The sequence below is a fragment of the Drosophila yakuba genome, chromosome 2R (assembly GCF_016746365.2).
Source record: "Drosophila yakuba strain Tai18E2 chromosome 2R, Prin_Dyak_Tai18E2_2.1, whole genome shotgun sequence".
Taxonomy (NCBI): domain Eukaryota; kingdom Metazoa; phylum Arthropoda; class Insecta; order Diptera; family Drosophilidae; genus Drosophila; species Drosophila yakuba.
Window position 1 is genome coordinate 8,630,471 of NC_052528.2, and position 21,796 is coordinate 8,652,266.

The 21,796-nt window shown below is 42.1% G+C and overlaps 5 protein-coding genes and 2 long non-coding RNA genes across 9 annotated transcripts; 4 read left to right on the forward strand and 3 right to left on the reverse strand.

Annotated features, from left to right (window-relative positions):
* Positions 1 to 8: 8 nt before the first annotated feature.
* LOC6529733 lies at positions 9 to 1,336 on the reverse strand. The gene is made up of 3 exons (XM_002090690.4): positions 1,019 to 1,336; positions 578 to 800; positions 9 to 514 (listed from the first exon to the last, which is right to left on the reverse strand). The coding sequence occupies exons 1-3, from the start codon at positions 1,181 to 1,183 to the stop codon at positions 183 to 185; spliced, it is 720 nt and encodes a 239-aa protein (XP_002090726.1). The 5' UTR covers positions 1,184 to 1,336; the 3' UTR covers positions 9 to 182.
* Positions 1,337 to 2,877: 1,541 nt separating this feature from the next.
* On the forward strand, positions 2,878 to 10,274 carry LOC6529734 (alpha-2-macroglobulin). 3 transcript variants are annotated; one of them, XM_015196924.2, is made up of 8 exons: positions 2,878 to 3,026; positions 3,867 to 3,936; positions 5,463 to 6,194; positions 6,254 to 6,680; positions 6,742 to 7,079; positions 7,145 to 7,698; positions 7,758 to 9,880; positions 9,957 to 10,274. In XM_015196924.2, the coding sequence occupies exons 2-8, from the start codon at positions 3,914 to 3,916 to the stop codon at positions 10,194 to 10,196; spliced, it is 4,437 nt and encodes a 1,478-aa protein (XP_015052410.1). In that variant the 5' UTR covers positions 2,878 to 3,026; positions 3,867 to 3,913; the 3' UTR covers positions 10,197 to 10,274. The 3 variants fall into 3 exon arrangements, with proteins under 3 accessions (XP_015052410.1, XP_002090727.1, XP_015052411.1); XM_002090691.3 differs by lacking the exon at positions 2,878 to 3,026 and having other exon boundaries at positions 3,711 to 3,936; XM_015196925.2 differs by lacking the exon at positions 2,878 to 3,026 and having other exon boundaries at positions 3,711 to 3,936; positions 7,761 to 9,880.
* On the reverse strand, positions 4,292 to 5,456 carry LOC120321187. The gene is made up of 2 exons (XR_005560777.2): positions 4,664 to 5,456; positions 4,292 to 4,603 (listed from the first exon to the last, which is right to left on the reverse strand). It is a non-coding gene; the product is annotated as an uncharacterized LOC120321187 (long non-coding RNA).
* A 1,991-nt stretch (positions 10,275 to 12,265) lies between the features above and the next one.
* Positions 12,266 to 17,524, forward strand: LOC6529735 (CD109 antigen-like). The gene is made up of 6 exons (XM_039373107.2): positions 12,266 to 12,682; positions 12,903 to 13,583; positions 13,641 to 14,037; positions 14,096 to 15,068; positions 15,127 to 17,054; positions 17,112 to 17,524. The coding sequence occupies exons 1-6, from the start codon at positions 12,600 to 12,602 to the stop codon at positions 17,295 to 17,297; spliced, it is 4,248 nt and encodes a 1,415-aa protein (XP_039229041.1). The 5' UTR covers positions 12,266 to 12,599; the 3' UTR covers positions 17,298 to 17,524.
* A 149-nt stretch (positions 17,525 to 17,673) lies between these two features.
* On the forward strand, positions 17,674 to 19,429 carry LOC6529736. Its single transcript, XM_002090693.4, has 2 exons — positions 17,674 to 18,400; positions 18,530 to 19,429. The coding sequence occupies exon 2, from the start codon at positions 18,541 to 18,543 to the stop codon at positions 19,207 to 19,209; it is 669 nt and encodes a 222-aa protein (XP_002090729.1). The 5' UTR covers positions 17,674 to 18,400; positions 18,530 to 18,540; the 3' UTR covers positions 19,210 to 19,429.
* LOC120321189 lies at positions 18,431 to 20,725 on the reverse strand. Its single transcript, XR_005560779.1, has 2 exons — positions 20,597 to 20,725; positions 18,431 to 19,265 (listed from the first exon to the last, which is right to left on the reverse strand). It is a non-coding gene; the product is annotated as an uncharacterized LOC120321189 (long non-coding RNA).
* LOC6529737 (transmembrane reductase CYB561D2) lies at positions 20,013 to 21,526 on the forward strand. Its single transcript, XM_002090694.4, has 3 exons — positions 20,013 to 20,574; positions 20,634 to 20,826; positions 21,156 to 21,526. The coding sequence occupies exons 1-3, from the start codon at positions 20,269 to 20,271 to the stop codon at positions 21,464 to 21,466; spliced, it is 810 nt and encodes a 269-aa protein (XP_002090730.1). The 5' UTR covers positions 20,013 to 20,268; the 3' UTR covers positions 21,467 to 21,526.
* Positions 21,527 to 21,796: the final 270 nt, after the last annotated feature.

Sequence of the window (21,796 nt, forward strand, 5' to 3'; positions counted from 1 at the left end):
TTCTCAGATACGATATGTTTATACGTATAGTATAATTCAGTTGTGTACTTTTTATTGACAAACTTCAGAGCTCTGATCTGCATCGCACTTGAATTATTTTTGAGTGATACGAAAATCCACAATACTGTGTTTCGGGATTGGATTCGGAACCACTGTGATACAACTCGGTTGTTGAAAGAGCCTCAAAGATCTTCTCTGGCTTCTGGTGCATCTGGTGCAATGAAATAATTAGTCGCCAAACCAGCAACATCTCGTACAAATCGTCGAAATTCGTAATTTGCTGTCGTAAGGGTGGCAATAAATGTAAAAAATTTGAACAGCTTTTGGTGGTGTGCCTTCCACTGTCGCCGGCCGAAACCCGTGTTATATCCGAACATTTGAGATACCATTAGAGCGAGGAATCCGACCAATCCGAAAAATCGATGAAGCATTTTTAAGGCAAAGCCACCGTTGATGAAATACAGCGGAAGACCGCTCAAAACGCTACCCAGCAGAAGAGCACAGCCGATTATACCTGATGGGGAAAGATGGAGGCATAAATTATCATTATATTTGGGGAAAGAACAGACGAACCCACCGTAAAAAGCATGGTTGCTCTTAAAGTGGCGAACAGTGGCATTGGGATCTTCCCGTTTGCGCTCTAGCTTCTGCCATGTCTTGATTCCGATTCCGCCGACTCCGACCAGAAACGCCAAAAGCCCCAGGATGGCGTGCAGGCGGTTGAGGTTCAAAGGCCCCAAAGAGGACTCCAGATATGTGCTGTTCCGAACCAACAGTGCCTCACCCATGAAAAAGACAAACTATGAAGAAATTGAAGATACAAAGATAAAAATGATTTAGGATGGGTAGAACTATAAGAAGATAGCAAACTCCATTTTTAAAGCAGTGATATCCTTTCTTTGAAACCTTTTAAACATTAAGCCATTAGATTACTTGATCACCGTGACCTCAAACTCTCTCTTTTTCATTTAAATCTTTGAAATAGTTTAATGTCTGTGAGACAAATCACAGTACTCACGGCGATCGTGCAGTAGAAGGCATGTCCGGCGGTGTGCACGAGTTTGAGCACCAGGCACTTGTAAACAATGGCTGCGGTGATCCCCGCCAGAAGCACATGCGAGATCAGTGTGCAGAAGCCAAAGTAGAGGCCTCCATAGGAACCATGTAATTCGGCGGATATCATTATGCTGAGGACGCTTTAGTTGTGGGAAAATCCCTTATCTGCTACGTGAGATTCGCACGTAGAACCGATAAGCCAAGCAGTTGGCCACTACAAACCGAAGATCGCGACCGAACGTGGCGGTTGTTAGAACGCTTTTGAGGCTCTCACAACATGGATCAGCTGGAAAAAGCCATCGCCATCGAAAGCTCTCGAGTCGCTCTCGCCGGAGAATTTCGATTCCGTCGGCGTGATCCGAAAAATCACACTTTCAAAGCCAGTGGAGCGCGGCGTTTGCAAAAAGTGACTCAGCTGATTCACGTGTTTTCACCTTGGGGCGGGAAAGGCGGCAGCGGCCACAGGTGGTCGCGATTGGCATTGCTCTCCAGCTGGACGAAACGCGATTATCGGTATTTTTGGAGCAATCTAAAACCGGATTGGATAATTGACCGGAGTTAATCATGTTATTCACCATGAGTGATTCCCAAAAGCAGAGTCGAGGGAGTTAGCATTTACTAATTAACTAACTGAGTATTAAAATAACTTACTTAATGTTGAAATGGTAATGAATTATTTCCTTTTCTAGTTCTGCTATATAAATAATACACACATACACGGAAATATATTAAAGCTATTGCTTAGGTCCACCCTAAATAGTTGTCTATCATGATCGTTGTTGTGAAATTGCTAACAAAAGCAAATGCGCGATGAATAAACAGCAACAACAGAAGCAAATAGAGAGATAAAAAGCTAGCAATGTAATCGAGAATAAAACACAATAACACTTCGCTACAGCGCCTTTAAAACAATACAAATGGAAGGGTTAAATACATGAAGATTTGATGAAAAAGAGTATGTAAGTTTGAGTAGTTCTACGTTGTGTATATATTTGCGTTATCTTAGTCTTTTTAATTGACTTCATAAAAAAAATATGTATACATTATTATCTAAAACTTAGATTCCAAAGTCTTTCTACCCTCCAAACTCAAACAATACCGACTAATAATTTAAGCTTAAGGCCCTCAGCTGCTTTGGCTAATCCAAAATTCCGCATAATATTAATTATGCGTTAATTTCTCAATAATAATAATAATAATAATTTAAAATAGTTCAAACATTTTGTCGAGCTTTGCATAGTTTCAATTCTATAATGCATACAATACAGTTCAGGAAATGGTTAAAGATTCTTGCCCAAGTATATCAGCTTTACAATAGCTTTAAAAACCCCTTTTTTTTATTGAAAAATATATTTTTCTCTTTTCAGTCTTCAGATATTTTTTACAGGCGTATTTTGCAGTATACTACTTGTCAGTGGAAAATATATTACAAAAAATTATTAAGGCCAATATCTGTGCATGAACCTTTCCTACCCAATTTTAATGTGATTACAGGGTATTCAATACAACACTCATGGATTACACCGTACTAAGTTGCACGAAAGAAATCCGAACGGGGAATCACCAAGAGAAACGCAATTAAATACATGTACATATATACTTCTCGGGCATTACTCATCACTACCCGTCGTATTTGCAAGACAGTGCGAAATATAGGCAAGTGACGTCATTATTCGGCAAATCAAGAGAGCCACAAATACATATTTACGAATGCCCCACTGAGGAAACGTCCCAAAACAACAACAGCTGACTCAGAGAGGAGAAGAGAGTTTTCGCTATATATAACACCTAGTCAGTTGGGCTCTTTATTCCGATGCAGAAGCACAGCAAATCAACAAGTCCAAATAATATTGCCCGACACGTCATTTAACACACGAAAAATATAAATATTTGTATTCAATTCAGGGATTGGGACTTTACGCGAGATCTTCCCAAATAAATCAATCGGGGTTTTCCAAAAACCAGCTTATGTACGTAAATCATTTGTACGGAAAATCTATATCTTAAATTATTGCGGAAACACGAAGCGGCAGTTATTGGTGACAATTAAAGTGTTAATTATCGAAAAACCCCACACGAAATATACAAAAGTTGTTATAATTTGACTATTGCATGACCATAGTTCTGTGACAAATACCTAAAATATCACCCATGGGAAATCACTCCGCCCACGGGCAATACCAACTTTCTGCTGTTCTATACAAACACGTATATTTTTTCGCCCTGATTTCCTTTATATCGATTTATATGTATATTCATTTCTAAATATTATGAAATTCGAAAGATTAATTTTTGCAAGTCTTTAGCAGTAAATCCCTATAAATCCTTTTTGCAATTTTATTATGAATGATATTCCAGCTGAAACTGGTCCAAGTGAATACTCACGAATGAATATTCAAGTGCCGGCGTTTTTTATGGCCAGTGTTATGTTATTGTTTGGGTTTTGTTTGCCCAACTCCCGTCCGTCATCGATTTCAGTGGGCACATAAGCGAGTGTACATACATATGTACATACATACATACACTGCCAGTTTTATTTACTTATAATTTTTATCAGTTTTTTTACGACTTCGCTCGCCTCATTGGAACTCGGCTTCGTCTGCCGCGCTTGGGATTTTAGAGTCGCTCGGCGTTATAACAAATCCGTGGGGCATCGAACCGAACCAGTCCCAGCTCGGCTCTGAGCCCAGTCGGTCATAGTCGCGCTTACCAAATTTCCGCAAGAATCGATCCCGAATTATAGCCTTATTATATCTGTGCTTTTATTTTCCCTTCTTTGACCACCAACGCATTCGAAATGCGTCGCGCAGACGCTTTTGCTGTTACGGCTTGTGGGATTTTGGCCCTGCTGCAGACGATGGAACCGGTAAAAGCAGAAGGGTAAGTCAATATTCCTCTCACTATATGATCAAATCGTTCGAAATACACAGCTACGGCCAGCGTATTAGAAGAATCGGGCTTGCGAATAGCGAAAACATAGGTGAATATATCAAACCCAGAGTGCTTTATACCCCAGTTTTATTTGCAAAGATGGAAATAACGGTCGATTATTTGAATAAAAATGGATGGCCAAAATGCTGACCCGTTTTTCTAATATGCTAGTGGTTGCATTCCATCTCACTCGAACATTTAAATATAGATTACTAAGATCCAACCCATATTATATATGTTTAATGCTTATTACCACTATTATTTTCACAGCCATTGTATGGTTGTCGGTGAATACTTCAATTAATTAAGTATGCATATAGACAGATAGGACGGCTTTTAATGAACATCAAGGTAATTAAGTTGTTTTGAATACGCAAAATCACTTATTAACTTAATTGTTTTTTTCATCTGGTTTGCCCTTGGTTTTATAGGAGAATCTTTACTGTTTAATAAAATGCCTGCTCTATTTGCTCTACATATTTCAAATAACAATTGACAAACAACGTTCCTTATCACAACTTTGATTTCAATTTCACTGTGTTTGCCCGTCCGCGTGGTGACGATGAGCACCGAAAGTGTGGAATTAGGGATACTACTGTACAGAGCTTAGTTTCTACTGAAATAATGTTTTTTATTAAATTTTGAGTTGAAGGTGCCATCGCCACTTTAATCTCACCTTGTTGATCTGAACTGGGCTGGGCTAAACTTGTGATGCTAATTGAGTTTCACTGCAAGCCATTTTGAATATGGATTTTTTAATTTTTTACTCAAACAAAAGGAACACGTCAAATACTTTGACTTAATGGTTCCGTTGATGAATCTGTCACACGATCTTAACATATATCTGTATATATTTACGTTCGCGGTAATTATTATTAACTACAAACGAATATAAATGTGAGTGAATACACTTTAAAATGTTAGAAAATTAAATTATACCAGAAACGCCTGGAACAAAGCTAATCAAAATAAGATAATGATGTTCACGCTAACAATTTTGGTGTACGTGTACGAGGGCTGTAAGTGCAGGAAAACAGGCTTATCGTAAAAAGCTGGAATTATGTAATCTCTGAGCCGGTTTCACACTATTCAGTAGAAGATCAGGTTCCCGGAACATTATCCGGTATATATGTATATACATATTTTAATATTTACTGTCACAGATCAAAAAAACCATTACTCACAAACTTTAACAGAATCTCGGATTGCCTTTTAAAGATTGGATGCATTATCAATACGAGGTTAATGGTGCCGTTTAAGATTTTTGTGCTTTCCTACAGATTAGACAAAATAATTTTATTTTTAAACACTTAGGGCTGGGTCAGGAAATTATGTTTTTCATATTGATAGCTACTACAAATAAATGCAATACGCACCAAAAAATACGAATAATTTATAAAAAAAATTTACATTTTCAAACGGATTGGGGTTTTTCTTTTAAGAAAATAATGATTTGACGTCTTCTTTGATTCCAGTATGTACACCATTGTGGGTCCCGGAACCATCCACTCCCACCGTGACTACAATGTGGCCGTGGCTGTCCATCAGACCAAGGAGCCCGTCACCCTTAAAGTGGGCATCACTGGACCCTCCTACAATAAAACCGAAACCGTGGAATTAGCCACTGCCGATGAGTTCAAACAGATCACCTTCAAACTGCCTCCGTTGGAGTCGGGTGAATATAATCTGACGGCGGAGGGCGTCAAGGGACTGGAGTTCAAGAACTCCACCAAGTTGAACTGGGAAAACTTCAAGCCATACATTAAAATCCAGACCGACAAGGGAAAATACAAGCCCGGTGATACCATTAACTATCGAGTGATCTTCCTGAATGAGAACCTGCTGCCGGAAACCGCCGAGGATGAAGTGGTGGTTTGGTTTGAGGACTCCAAGAGGAATCGCATCAAACAGGAGAAACACATTAAAACCACCGGTGGCGTCTACACTGGCAAATTCGAGCTCTCCGAGTTCGCCACATTGGGCTCCTGGTCCCTTCTGGTTCAGAACGGAGAGCAGCAGTCAGACGGAGGCATTTACTTTGGTGGTCGGAGACCATTTGGAGGATTTGGTCACAGCTGGCGTCGGTCGGATGAGCGGGTTAACTTCGAGGTGGAGAAGTACGTGCTACCCAAGTATTCCGTCAAAATGGATGCCACGCAGCAGGTTTCAGTGCGAGATGGCGAGTTCAATGTCGTCCTGAAGGCCAAGTAAGTATTTCCTGAAGTTTGATGTTTTATTACGTTCTAATATCAGTGGTAACCCCCAGCTATACCTATGGTAAACCAGTGAATGGTAAAGTTCTTGTCAATGTCCATCTGGATTCGTCGAGCAGTTGGCAGAATGTGGATGGCAAGACTGTGCAAACAGAATACCCCGGACATTCTGTTGTTGGAACCGCTGACATGGTCGGTGGCAAGGCGAAGTTGACCATGGATCTCAAGGACTTCGCCAGTTATCTGCCGCACAAGACCTCGTCTTCGTATGCCCAGATTACGGCCACCGTGGAGGAAGACTTCACCGGCGTGAAGCTTAATGAAACAGGCGGTGTGCAGCTGTATCCCTATCGGTATGAGATGTCCTGCACTGACTACTCCACCTGCTTCTCCTTCAAACCCGACAAGGAACACGAACTTAACTTTAAGATTACATATGTCGACGGTACACTTATTACAGATTCCAAATCTGTTGTGAAGGTGGGTTAGAAATCTTAGAGATTTTATTCCATATCGATCCTTAATTCATATTTAACTTTAGGCCAAGTTCACTGAAGGAATTCGTCGCAATTATGGTTTCTATAACTTTGGAGTTGATCGTCAAGAACCGGAATTGCCCAAGATTGAGAAGAAAACGTTCGTGTTTGAGAGCCATTTGAATAAGTCCAGTGTGGCGCCGTTCAAGGTGGTTCTTCCCGATTTGCCGGATATCGCCAACTTTACTCGTTACTATAGCATTGAGTTAGAGTTTGTCGATGAAACACGAGAGCTGTACACCACCTATCCCTATAGGGAACCAAAAAAGATTGATAATCCCACCACTGAAGAGGAAAAGGAGTGGTTCAGGGCCGAAGTTCAGAGGCCCAAGGATGTCTGGAAGTAAGTTCACGGTTGAGTAAGCGTTCCATGGTTTTTACTATCCATTAATAATACCTGTATTGCAGTCTTAAGATCGGCCAGGAGTATCAAGTAACCCTCAACTCAAGTCGCCCGCTCAATTACTTTGTGTACAACATTGTGGGACGTGGAAACATATTGGAAACGAAGCGTGTGGATCTCGCGGAACCCCAAAAGACCGTCAACGTCACCATAAAGCCTTCTTTCCTCACTGCACCCAATGGTCGGGTGTACTTCTACTACGTGGATGAAACTGGAGAGTTCCGATATGCCGAGGACACGTTCAGTGTGGAGGTGGAACTGCAGAACCAAATCGAAATCAAGGCTCCCGAGGAAGTGAAACCAGGTGCCGACGTTGCACTTGAGATCAAGACGCCGGCAAAGTCGTTCGTGGGTTTGTTGGCCGTCGATCAGAGTGTCCTCCTGCTGGGCAGCAACAACGATTTGAACAAGGAATCTTTCAACTGGCGTCTAAATGGCTATGACACCTCCACTCCCTGGCAGGGTGGATACTCGTACTACCCCGGAGAACGGTCTGGAGTCGTGACGATGACAAATGCCCATTTCTTCTATAATCGCACCGCTCCCGTCTACCATACACGTACGTATTTCTCTACCATAATAATAATGAACATTAATCGCAAATGTTAAAAGCTACAGAAGGATTCGGTGGAAGCGCTTTCGCCGTAAGGAAGACAGCAGTGGCAAATGACAGTCCGGTATTTCAATCCACGACCGCCGCCCTTGGTGCTGCAGCACCTCAAGCCGCGGGATTCTCCGCCGATAGTGCATCTGCAGCCCCAGTAGTGCGAAAGAATTTTGCAGAGACCTGGATCTTTGCCGATATCGAGAGCACTGAGGAGGAGGTATTCAAGTGGGTGAAGACCATACCCGACACGATCACCAACTGGGTGGTCACTGGTTTTTCACTGCATCCGCAGAAGGGATTGGGTGTCACCAATGATCAGACGCACATCAAGACATTCCAGCCGTTCTTTGTCTCCGTACGATTGCCCTACTCTGTGAAGCGAGGTGAGGTGATCAATGTACCGGCTCTGGTGTTCAACTATCTGCCAAAGACACTGGACGTGGAACTGACCCTGGACAACGAGGATCAAGAATACGACTTTGTGGATACCTCGAATGAGGTGATTGGTGACCAGAAGCGTACGCAGAACATAAGAGTCGGAGCCAACGAAGCAGCTGGAGCCTCATTTTTGATCCGACCCAAGGTCATTGGAAATATTTTGCTTAAATTCAAGGCTATCTCACCACTGGCCGGAGACGCTATACACAAGCCACTAAAGGTAATCCCCGAAGGTATTACCCAGTACCAGAACAGGGCATTCTTTATCAACCTTAAGGATACGGGTGAGTTTAATAACACCTTCGAGCTTGAAGTGCCGGAAGATGTGGTTCCCGATTCCGAGCATGTGGAATTCGGATTGGTGGGCGATCTCTTGGGACCAGTGGTCAAGAACCTTGAGAACCTTTTGCGATTGCCCAGCGGTTGTGGCGAACAGACCATGTCCAAATTGGTGCCCAACTATCTGGTGAGAGATTACCTGAAGAGCATCAAGAAACTTACACCTGCCTTGGACACTCGCATCAAGAGAAATCTGCAGGAAGGCTACCAGAACATGTTGCACTATCGCCACGACGACGGCAGCTTCAGTTCCTTTGGGCCCACCAAGTGGAGGTTAGAGGATCCGGTGCGCAATGGTTCCACCTGGCTGACGGCCTATGTCCTGCGATCGTTTAGCAAGATCAAGGATATAATTGACCTGGATGAGCAGTTCCTGGCCAAGGGCTACGACTTCCTACTAACTCGCCAGGCAGAAAATGGAAGCTTCACGGAACATGGAGAGTATTTCTATGGCTCCCAGCGATCTCTATTGACCTTGACCGCAAATTCCTTGCTTGCCCTGTTGGAGGTGGAGAAACCGAACCAGGCTGCTATTGAGAAGGCAGTAGGCTACCTAAGCGCTAACACCGCTGGGTCTACAGAGCTTCTGCCAAAATCTATTGCCATTTATGCACTGCAAAAGGCTAAGGCGCCGGAAGCTGCCAAGCTGGTGGCCAGTCTTAAGTCCCTGGCCAAACAGGAGGACGATCGCACATGGTGGACTGAGGATCTGGATAAGCTACGTGCCTCCAAAAACTGCGGACGCTGGTGGTGTTGGGTTTGGAGTCAGGACGTGGAGATCACATCATATGCACTGCTCTCCCTTCTGGAATCTGACCAGGAGACAGCCGACACTGTTCTGAACACCGTGCGCTGGTTGATCGCCCAACGAAATAGCTTCGGAGGATTTGCCTCCACCCAGGATACGGTTGTGGGCCTCACCGCCCTCATTAAGTTTGCTGAGAAGTCGGGCTACGAGGCGGCCAAATGGGAGGTAACCGTTTCCAACAAGGGGAAGCGTGAAAAGTCCGAGAAGCTCACCACATCGGAGGAAAACGACCTGCTGCTCCAGACTGTTGAGTTTCCACAGGGCACCAAGTCGCTTGAGTTTAAGGCCAAGGGCACTGGAGCTGCTATGGTCCAGATAAGCTACCAATATAACGTGGTGGAGAAGGAGCCGAAGCCTAGCTTCAAGGTTCAGACCACCGTGTTGCCGGAATCGTCGCCAGCCAAACTGGAATTAAGCGTTTGCGTGGACTACGTAGAGGAGGGCAAGTCCAAGGAATCCAACATGGCCATCCTGGAGGTATCCCTGCCGTCTGGTTATACTGCTGATGCAGATAGCTTTAATGACATCCGAAACATCGAACGTGTGCGGGTAAGTTTAAGGCTCCTTAACAACTATACAATATTTCACTTCATCTAAAAATCATCTATAAATAATCCTCTTACAGTTGGTGGAAACCAAGAACGGTGATTCCGTGGTAGTTATATACTTCGAGAATCTGGCCAAGAACGAAAACAAATGCATTCCCATTGAGGCCTACAGAACCCATGCGGTGGCCAACCAGAAGCCATCTTCGGTGGTCCTCTACGATTACTATGACACGAACAAGAAGGCCACCGAATACTACTCCATCGAGTCGAAACTTTGCGACATTTGCGAGGATGACGAGTGCAAGAGCAAGTGCTAGAGTATCCAAACCAAACAAACCAATAATACTTTCTATCCTTACTTCAAATAAAATTGTGATTATAATGTATAAACGAAATGTCTCTTTTACTACTTTGGGTAAAATAAGGGTTGTAACGTAGTTACGAAGCGCATCAGAGAGTGTGCTAAGGCCTCCGGCATCCTCATCTTATCTTAGAAACAGTTTGAAAGCACTATAACCAAACCAATTGATTGTCTTTGACTAGCAGTCACTTAATGATTTGTGAGATAGTAAATAAAATACATTAAAACAGGAAGGAGAAAGAAAAGTCAGAACTTACCATCAACCCAGAGACACAATTCACTTAGCCAACTGCGTCTAAGTCTAAGCACAGGCAAAATGGCTTTCCATTAGAATATAATAAGTAGCTAGGCCAAACCAAACCAAAGCTGGAGTAGTATGACGACCGTATGAGTTGCAAAAGTTTATGGTTACTAAAACTGTAGAATACATTTTCTACAATGATATATTGAAACGGAAGTAACTTCTGGGTAGGGGCCATATGAAAAATATTTTTGATTTGTAAGAGGACAATTAATTACGAGCATCGTGTAGACATATTCAAAGGTGTTTATTTGATAAACAGACTCTCTCAATCTAAAATAAGAGTTCTGTACTAGTTCACTCACTTAAATCTTACTAACACTTAACCTTAGATGGAGGAGATCCTCTTTCTTAAATGTAAATGAAGTCATTTGGGGTGGTATCGGAGTTACAACATCGAAATAGGTGAGACAGTCTGGTATTCTATTATTATCTCAAAAGAAACCATGAGTTGCATAAGCAGAAGAACAGGAAAGACTGGTAGCATACCGTGGGAAATAAATTACTTTTGAACAGTGACATTGGTTTCTTTCTACATTCATTGAAAGGTGCCATTTTGATTTTGTAGGAAATCAAAACGGATTTCCTAGATGAACTTGTTGGGTTTATATGATCTTCTCTTTCGATTTTACAGAAATGCTCAAGGTAAGAAGATAAAGATAGTGCGTCTAGTTAATAACAAGTAAATAATAATTTAGCACAGCGGGAAGTTAAAATGACAAAATTCAGTAGCTTATTGCTTGCTTGTGCATTGACAATCACAATTAGCTATTCCTAATATATATGTATATACATTCTTAATTATCTCGCACCATTTAAAATTGTTGCTAATGGAGCCATAAAGGTCATTTGGGACAACAAAGTAACTGTGGCCGTTCATTACATCAAAGAACCAGTTACGCTGAGAATCGGTATGGCAACAGATTCCTATTCTGAATCCCAAAACGTGCATCTCCCCACAGCAAACGACCTTAAAGAGGTAGTAAAGCCATATAACCAGATTCCGATAGCAACCAACCGATTCCTACTAACTTAAATTGATTGCCTGCCAGGATGAAGGTCAAATCTGGTCAAATCGGATATGCCAGAATCAGAAATCAGAGCCACCCGATGTTTATTTGGTGAGAGAAATAACTTGGGAGGTATCGCCTTCAATCCCGGGCAAACTTAATAAGAACTCAGTCATATCCATATCGAACAATATGCCATTGTTGCCGACGGTTCACTTTCCCCAGGGAACTAGGTCCCTGGAGTTCCATGCTAAGGGCACGAGGAGATTTTATTTAGATAAGCTATCAGTATAATGTTCTTAAACAGCACTCGAAACCCAGTTTCAAGATTGAAGTGACTGTTCTGCAGAAAAAGTCGACAGCCAATCTGGAGTTTGACTTTTGTGTAGACTACGCGGCAGAAGACACGCCTAAGAAATCCCTGCCCTTTGCAGTTGGTGATGCGAATAATGGTCATTTAGCTTAAGAATCTGGCGGAAAACGACATCAAATGCATTCCCATCGTGGCCTATAGAACCTAAGGGTGGACAATTAAAAACTATCCTCAGTTGTCCTCTACGATCATTATATTACTTATATTACTCATTATAATTACTTAAGAATAAATAATAATAAGTAAATAAATCTGGAAAAATGAATTAGTTTTACATTCAACTTGACAATATATCACTATTATTTCCTGGAAGAACAAATATAAAAAAATTAAGTGCTAGAAGTATATATACCTTGCTTATTGTTGTCATAAAGTTATTTATGCTTATATTTAAAAGCAAACATTAATATAAAATAATAGAGAAATATATGTCGTTCAGAATTGTACACAGCAGCTAGTACATATGCGGCGAATTGGTATTGAACCCAGAAGAGTGCCTCAACTAGAAGAACAGGAATGACTGGTGACTTAGGATGGAGTTGCAGTCCTAAGACGATAAGTCCAATGTCCATTCGAGTAACCAGTCAAGGTTCGGCTGTGAGTGCAGCAGGAGGCAAATTCATATCTGTCTTTTCCCTGAAGAATATGCTCATTTCCGTGACTTAAAATTCGATTATGAGTTCTGTTAATTGCTTAAAAGTGCTTGTTTGCGTTTTTTGCTCGTGGTTCAATCATAATATACTAGCAAGCAATGAGGGGTAAGTTTAAGTTTAATTTATTCCAAAATATTGATATCGATTCTGTTGTGACTAAACATCATTTTGCACTTGACTTTATAAATATACTACTTAAAATTTACATAGCAGCCAGAAAAGATATCAATTATTTGTTCCTTGAAAAATATTCCTTGAGAATTATATTTTTAAATAATAGTGAACAAATAAAATCTAATTTTTTACACTTTTCCGTTTAATTTAGACTGTACAGTGTAGTGGCCCCCGGGAGCATAATCCCTAATCGGGACTTCAAAGTATCCGTGGCCGTTTATCACATCAAAGAACCAGTCACCCTTAAACTGGCCATATCAGGAGATGCGTATAATGATTCCCACACCGTGGACCTACCCACAGACCACGAAGTAAAGGAGGTCACCTTTAAGTTGCCTGACCTTTCCTCGGGTGACTATGCACTGACAGCCGAAGGAGTGTCAGGCCTAAAGTTTCAGAACTCCATTAGTCTTTACTTCCAACACGATTCTCCATTGGTTGTTTTACTAACTGACAAGGATGATTATATCCCTGGAGACAAAATTAGCTATCGCGTTTTGGTACTAAACGAACAACTTCGCCCAGATACTTATGCCAAAGATATGGTTATCTGCCTCTTGGATCCGAAACGAAACAAGATTGAAGAGGCCAGAAAAAGCAAAGTAGCTGACGGAGTCTATTCTGGTCAATTTCAGTTGTCCAAAAGGGCAGCTCTTGGGCAATGGGAGTTGAGTCTCGAAGATGCTGATGGCGCTGAGTACGGAGCTCGAACAAGTACATTTACCTTTTTTTACGTGAGGCCTGAGGGACTTCCAAGGTTTTCCGTTCATATAGATGTCCCAAAGTTTGTCAGTATAAAGGAAAACGAGATGAAGATAGAGCTTAGAGTCAAGTAAGCGTGGAAATACTACAAGTATGTAAGTTTCTTAAATCATTTGTATTTTCAAAGGCATTCGTATGGCAACCCCCTCAACGGAAGAGCCGAAATACAAATTAAGTTATATACGGAAAAGAAACAGGATAATCTTTTTAATCGCACAATAACAGCGAATGGTGCTGTAGTCAAAGGTCTGGCGACCTTTCATATTCATCTGACGGACATTGCCAAGCACATAGCTCCAATCCGGACCACATATATAGCTACCATAAAGGCAGCGGTGGAAGATGAAGATAGTGGAGAAAAAACTACTGAGATTGCATATGTTTTCCTGCTTCAAAATCGCTATATTGTTACATGTGCAGATTATTCATGCCAAAGGCCGTGGAAAGAAAAAAACAACAGGGTTCTTATAAAGATTACACACTTAGATGGATCTCTGGTTTCCGAAACGCAGTCACCGGTTAAGGTACTGTAAAAATATGACAGGAAATGAATATTAATATACTTTTTTAATTATTTTCAAGCTTATTTACAGCGAAGGAACTGAAAAAGTGGGTAGCTATTTCCGGAAATTCAGAGAAGTGGACGAACAGAAGCGCTTTGAGTTCGAAGGCAAATTGGATAAGTCGGGACTTTACGAGTTCAAGGCAAACATCTCTGATTTTCCACAAAATGGTGACTATTTGGCGTACTACGATATATCTGTGGAATATAAGGGCGAAGAACATCGAATCCAGCAAACAATCCCACAATCGATGGGGTTCATAATCGATGCGACAAATGCTTATTTCACACCTCGGATAGATGTGGATTTCTTCCTTCAGATCCATGGACGCAAAGATGACAAAGGTCTCCCAGCTGCGTTGGTTGTTGGCGATGATTTCCTGGTGACCCTCAATTCCAACAAACCCATCAAATACTTTATATACAACATAGTGGCCCGTAGTCTCATACTGCACACCGAAAGAGTTGAGTTCGCGGAGCCCAAGATGGTTTACAACTTCACCTTGAAGGCCACGCACCTCACTGCACCCCATTTTCATATTTATGCCTACTATGTAGACGAACAGGGTGTCCTTCACCACACAAAGTCTCAATTTGTAGTTCTCATGAGTCTTCCCAACGAAATAAGTATATCTGCACCGAGCACTGGGTATCCTGAAGAAGAAATCAAGCTAAGAATCAGAACAGAACCCAATTCCTTTGTCGGCATCTTGGCGCTCGAAGAAAGGATTTCAGGGAGGATAAAGACAGCTGACAGAAAACATGACGATATTGATTATCAGTTTTATGCCAATAAACTGTCAAATATTATGTCATTTAACAAGCCCTCAACGGAACTTCCCAGAAATCATGAAATAAACTTGTCGTACTTAGAAGAGCAATTGAACGACGTTCATTTGCACACCTACCACGACGTTCCCGGATCGCGTCTTGGTCTCGTCACCATGACCAACGCCCAGATTAAGGAGAGAATCTTTCGATACTTCGACATGGGTAACTATATATACATATTTAGTTATAAGAGAGTCTTAATGGTATTTATTTTATGCAGACAAAGACTTATCCGCACGAGCGATATCTGCCAAAAATGGCAAGTCTGCAATACGATATCCTTTGAAAACCACTGAGTCTTGGCTGTTCTCGGATATACAAAAAGTCAGAGAAAGGGTGACGGACGTCGACATAAAGCTTCCCTCGACCTTGGGCACGTGGATAGTTAAGGGTTTTTCGTTGCACCCTGAAAAGGGTTTAGGCGTCTTCCAAAGTAACATCACACAAATCAGAACAACCAAGCCCTACTCGCTCTTTATTCATTTGCCGTACTCAGTGAAACTAGGAGAAACGGTCAGAATTCCGGTTCTGATCGTCAACCATTTACCGGACCTATTGAAAGTCGAGTTAGCACTGGACTCCGAAGCTAATGACTTTGGTGATTCCTTGGAATATAGTCGAACACAACTAATGGAAATCGAGGAGTATGGAGCCAAAAGCGCGTTCTTCAATTTCTGCCCCAACTATACGGGAAACTTTATTCCTCTCGAATTTTCAGCAATCTCTTCAGTTAAAAATACTACTGTTGATAAGTCGCTAATAGTTATTGAAGACAACCTAAATGTCAGTACCGAATATAGCCATCGCGCCATCTTAGTGAATTTAAAGGACAATCAGGAGTACAAAAGCACCTTCCAATTTGATCTCCCAAATTCCAGACTGGTCGAGTTTACTCTATTTAGTGACCCTCTCGGTCCGGTCCTCCAAAACTTGGATATTTCAATGCCGGGTGGCACTGGCGAACTGACCATGTCTAAAATGGCAGTTAACTTCTTGGTGTGGAGCTACCTTAATCGAACCAAAAAGCTCGATGGAGCTTTGGACACTCGAATCAAAAATAATTTAAGAGAGGGCTATCAGAATATACTGAACTATTGCCACAGAGATGATGGGAGCTTTAGCTACTTTGACCCTCCGAAAGCCACCGGTTCCATCTGGTTAACCTCCTACGTCCTGCGTTACTTAAGCGAAATTAAGGATGTCATATATGTAGATGGTTCAATTCTGCAAAAGGGATTCGAATTTCTGCTGAGCCATCAGCATGAAGATGGAAGCTTCACGGAGGATTTAAAATACTTTTCAAGGTCCGGCAGTTCCCTTTTCTTCACATCCAGTGTTCTGTTGGCCCTTCAGAAACAAGCCAAACCCAACACGGAAGCCATCAACAAAGCGGTGGCTTTTCTTAGATCTCAGCTCGGGGAAACTGGCTTATCACTGGCCAAGTCAATGGCCATATATGCATTGCAAAAGTCGCAGGCCCCAGAATCTGACAAGCTTTTGGCGCAACTTAGATCCGTGGCAAAGCAGGACCAAAGCAATGACCAAATTTGGTGGGCGGAGGATGTGCAGCACAGAAGCCTTCAAGATGTGGAGATCACCTCATATGCCCTGCTCTCCCTCATGGATTCGGAAATGGATGGGCCAGAGTCAGCAATCAGCACCATTCGATGGCTTTTGGCCCAGAGAAATATTTATGGAGAATTCGACTCCAGCCAGAAAACCGTTATTGGCCTAACAGCTCTGATTGAGTTCGCAGAAAAGTGGGGCTACAATCCGAGCGCCTGGGAACTGAGCATCAGCAACGAAGAGATATCACAAAAATTTATCAAAAGCAATCTGTTGACCCAGTCGATTAACTTCCCTCAAGGCACCAAATTCCTGGAGGTTCAGGCAAAGGGAACTGGAGCAGCTCTCATCCAGATTAGCTATGCATATGACTTCGAGGAAAAAGAGGTTAATCCAAGCTTCAGTATTCAGACTACGGTGAAACCGAGTTTGTCATCGAAAATGGAGCTGGTCGTGTGCGTGGAGTTTGTGGAGGGGAGCACAAATGCCTCCGATATGGTCGTTTTGGAGGTGTCTCTGCCCTCCGGATACAGCTCGGATAAATCAAGCGTTAAGAAAATTCGTGATGTCGAAGGAGTTGGGGTGAGTTTAGCACTTTTTGTATAATAATAGCCCCTAAAATTATCCATTTTTCCGCAGTCCGTTGATACCAAGAATGAAGACTCCGTGGTCATCGTCTACTTTGAAAGTCTGGCCAAGAATGAAAGTAAATGCATTCCCGTCGAGGCGTACAGAACACTTGAAGTGACCAATCTTAAGCCTTCCAGTGTAGTTATCTATGATAATTATGGCCGGAAGGCAACCGAATATTATCAACTTAAATAGGAGCTCAGCGACTTTAGAGGCACTTAAAGTCCCAGTTTCGAGTCCACAGCCTCATAAATCAAGCTATGTCACTTTAATCGGGGCACCTAACTTTCTACAGCCCACATTTTTATGGTACTACTCGAAGTTAAATCCAATATACCTTAATCACCTTCAATGTCAGATCGTAGATACGAATCGGCTGAGTCAGCAATAAATATTTGTAAACATTGCGCTAGCAAATTGGATCGCAATGTGTATGGTTTATCAAAACCGCAGTGCTTAAGGCGCGTGGATGGTTTAAAAATGCTCAGTCTGTTAGTCGCTTAGTGACTGGCTGAAGTTCAAACTGTCTACCCAGACATTTGGCCCAAAGACATCAACAGTGTTTCTGTATTCTCAAGTAGGTGGTAACTTTTATCTGGTACGTGCGATTTTGCATTTCGATAAGGCGCTGGTGACTTGCGATCCGACAGGAGGACTACATCAGCATTATGTATATTATCAATAAGTGGAACCAGAGTGGGCCAGTACTCGAGTGACGAGAGTCTAATTAATATTAATAACCCCTCTAAATTTAGCCCCTGGTTCATGACGTTTTTGGGGAATGGTCAACGTGAGTGGGATCGCATAGTCGAGCGCCCCTGTATGGTAATCCTCGGATACTTTGGTTCCGAAAGCCCCAACATCAATGGGTGAATGAATGGATGTCGATAAGGTCGATTAGATCTCCTGGCCCACGATACTGCGAACGTGTACATGCAGCGCCTACCACTTAATAATATTGTATAATCCTTTGAGTCTACTGCATTAGAATGGGGCACCCAAAATGTTTCGCTGATAACCCGATAGCAAACAAATTGTACGCCAGTCTAGTGAAAGTCTCAAAGCTACGGTGAAGTCAATAAAAACCTCAGTTCCGCATAGTGCGTTGTAATAGCTAATGCACGGCGGATCGCTAGTCAAAAGGCAGTTTTCATATGGAAGAATCCTTAAAAATCTTTTGAATTAACGAAAAAGGGAATTCCATTAGAGTCCTTATAAGGAATACATGTAATTCATTTCAGGAGACTAGAAGAGAAATTCAAAGGACTAAACATTATTTATAGCCGTTGTGAAACTAGGTAGAAATCAAAATTACAACTTTTGTGAAATTAAACTAAAGCTCATGTGAATCTAATAGCAGTGTTTGTGAAATTAAAATTACTAATTTCTTGAAATTGCAATTACAATTTCTGTGAAATAATTCCAAGGTAGCGCCACAATGAGCGATGAAAAGTCCAAACCAACGTCACTGCTGCAGCATATAGAATCGGCGCTATATGTGATCAACCAGCTGTGCATAGGATTCGTCACCATTTGGGTCAGCTGGACCTGCTTGCGCCAGGACCTCTCGGGAATTCGCCTTCATGCCTGGCTGGTTACCTTCGGATTTGTTTTCCTAATGGCCGAGGGAATGATGTGCTTCTACGACGGTAGTTGGCTAACGGTGCGCTACTCCCGAAAGTACAAGACTGCCTTTCACGTGGTCCTTCAGATCCTGGGGGGCGGCATGGGCGTGGCCGGCTGTTTGATCCAACTAATACGCGACGATTGGGCAATTAGCGTCACGTTGCATGCACGCCTGGGTTTCGCCGCCTTCATCCTGTGCCTGATCTCATTGCTGAGTGGACTTGTCGCCTTCCTGGCGAGATCCCTGAGCAGGACCATCTCACCCTTGGTCAACAAGACCTTCCACGTGGTCCTCAGCTTTGCCGCCTTCGTGATCGCCATGATGGCGCAGTTTTACGGATACACGCAGACTGGAATTTTCAGGGGCCAAGGCCAGGATTTCGTTGTTCTCATGCAGGTCGTCACTATGGTCCTAATGGTCCTAACCAGCATTGGCGCCATCAAGTCCCTCTATCAGAAATTTGGTAGCTTGGCCAGTTAGAAACGCTCTTTATCTATCTTTCATCTTGTATATGGTGTATTTTGAGCTAAGCTAGACTATATAATATTTACATATTAATTTAATGTTATTATAAGGATATAACTAAGAACTAAGAGAACAAAAGCCCGACTAAAAAATGTGATTACAATTTAAGTAAAGTAGTGAACAATGTAAAACTCGCTTGCAAAAGATAAATGTTATGGAACACCATACAACAGCATTTAGGTATGCAACGTATTTTTGGGGGTTAGCAATCCCGCCAATTCTAAAGCTTGCTTTCTGGGTTTTTAATGTCATTGAAAAAGATAAAAAAGCAACATACTTTTGGAAAAAGAACACAAAAATTTAATTTCGAGCACACAACCCATTACTGAAAACTGGCCTGGCTTGTAATAAAATCTCGATTTTAAATGTGTCGAAGTACCTAGATATGTATATGCATTGATATGATTTAAAACAACCATTAACAGCGGTCATATACAAAACTACTTAATCAGTTAATCAGTTAACAGTGTTAACCTAACACATATTTACGCTACACTGCCATCACTGCTGCATTGCACATTTGCATCGTTTAGTGTTGATAAGTGCAAATTGATACGAATACCTAACGCATTGAAACTCTTGGCGCCATCTTCCGATTTGAAAAAGGCACACGAGCGAAGGCCTAGTTGCGGTTTGGCTGCACTTTGATAGCTTCCCGGAGCGTAAGCCGATATGAATAGGAATGAAAAGTTAAATAATCTTGTGGTCAAGTCCAGTCAACTTGTAAATGACGCTGCAAGAATGGCTTCGCCAGTTGTTCATAAACATTCGACCAAATGAATTGATTAACCAAGTTCATTGGGCGTATCGGTCGAATACTAAACCTTTAATTGCTGTCGTAGCATGAGCACCCGGCTGGTTTTGCCCAATAATAAATAGTTTGCCGTAATTTGTCTGTGAAAAGTGGCAGGCAGTATTATCAGTCGACAAATGTATAAATGTTAACACGAAAATAACATTATTTCAGCGCACTGATAAAAGCTGGCAAGCGAAAAACTGAAAACTGGAACTACAATGTCCGAGAGTCAGCAGCCGGTGCTTAGTAGAACGCAGTCATCCGTCGACTACGGCAGCACGATCCGGACGGAATCGCTACGCCGGCCCACATTTATTCCGATCGAATCTCCGCGTCGCTATTCCAAAATGGCCCAAGGTTCCCTGTCCGGTCACGAGGCCCAGAACCGGCTCCAGAGATTGGAGTACTTCCTCAACGTTTTGAACCAGATGTGCATTGGATTCGTCACCATCTATATATCCTATCTGACGCTACGAACAGGGCTGTCTGGCACGGGTCTGCATGCCTGGCTGGTTACCATCGGGGTAAATAGTTTGGGATTATTACCTTCTAAGCGGGCACTGAAGATCCTCCAACACCACAGTTCTCCTTCTTCATGGCCGAGGGCGTTATGATCCACTACGGCGGAAATGTGCTGACAAACGGATACAAACGCCAAACGAAGACCACCATACACTGGGTGCTTCTGACTTTGGGAGGCGGTTGCGGGGCAGCTGGTGCCCTTATCAAGATGATTCAAAAGGGGTTTTTGCTGCAATCGACACATGGGAGGCTGGGTGAGTATATAGCAACAGATGCTAGATTCAAAACTGAGTGATAGATCCTCGTATTCTTTTTTTTTTGTTCCCATAAAATATTTAAAAGTTCATAAGTTAAGCTATTCAAAGTTGTATTTCCCTGTATAAGCTACATTAGTATTTCAACACAACAGTTTTTTATCATACGCCCCTACAAAATTACTTTAGTTACAATAGTCTAGCTATTTCATCGCATTTTTATTAACTTTTAGCGGTAAAAAAGCCGTAAAAACTTTAGCTTTCTCGGTATTTAATATTAGCCTAACACCTAACAGAAACTGACTAATATACTCGCTCTTCGTCAACAGGGATGACCGCCTTCATACTGTGCATTCTAGCCATGTCCTCGGGCTTGGCGGCACTTTTCTCCGCCCGCATGAAGAAGCTTTTAGCACCATTGCTGAACAAGACGTTCCACAACTTCCTGGGATTCGCGTGCTTCGTGATCGCTCTGGTGACCCAGTATTACGGCTACCAGACGGGATACTTCAAGAGCCGTAGTGAGACAGATTTCCAAATCCTGATGAAGTGCCTCACCCTCATATCGTTGGTTCTGTCCAGCTACGGACCGATGAAAGCACTCTATCAGAAATGCAAAAATATATTCAGCCAATTTTAGATAGGAGGAAAAGTATCACTCGAATGTACGTAGATAAATAAATGTAATTCTTCTTAAAAATTCATTTTTTCGACCTATGCAAATATTCCTAAAATGACACACAGTGGTCTAGGTACAATCGATTAGGTAGTAACTATTTTAACAACGCCTCATTGGAAAAAAACCCGGTGAATAAGCGGTCAACTTTAAAAATTGTAGAACCCCCTTTTGATTGACAGCTGATAAGGCCCGAAAAATTAATGACTATTAGATATGCTGCAATTTGGTAACATTATTGTTGACTAACTCACTTATAAAGCAAGCACCTTAATTAATCAATCAGAGCGTTCA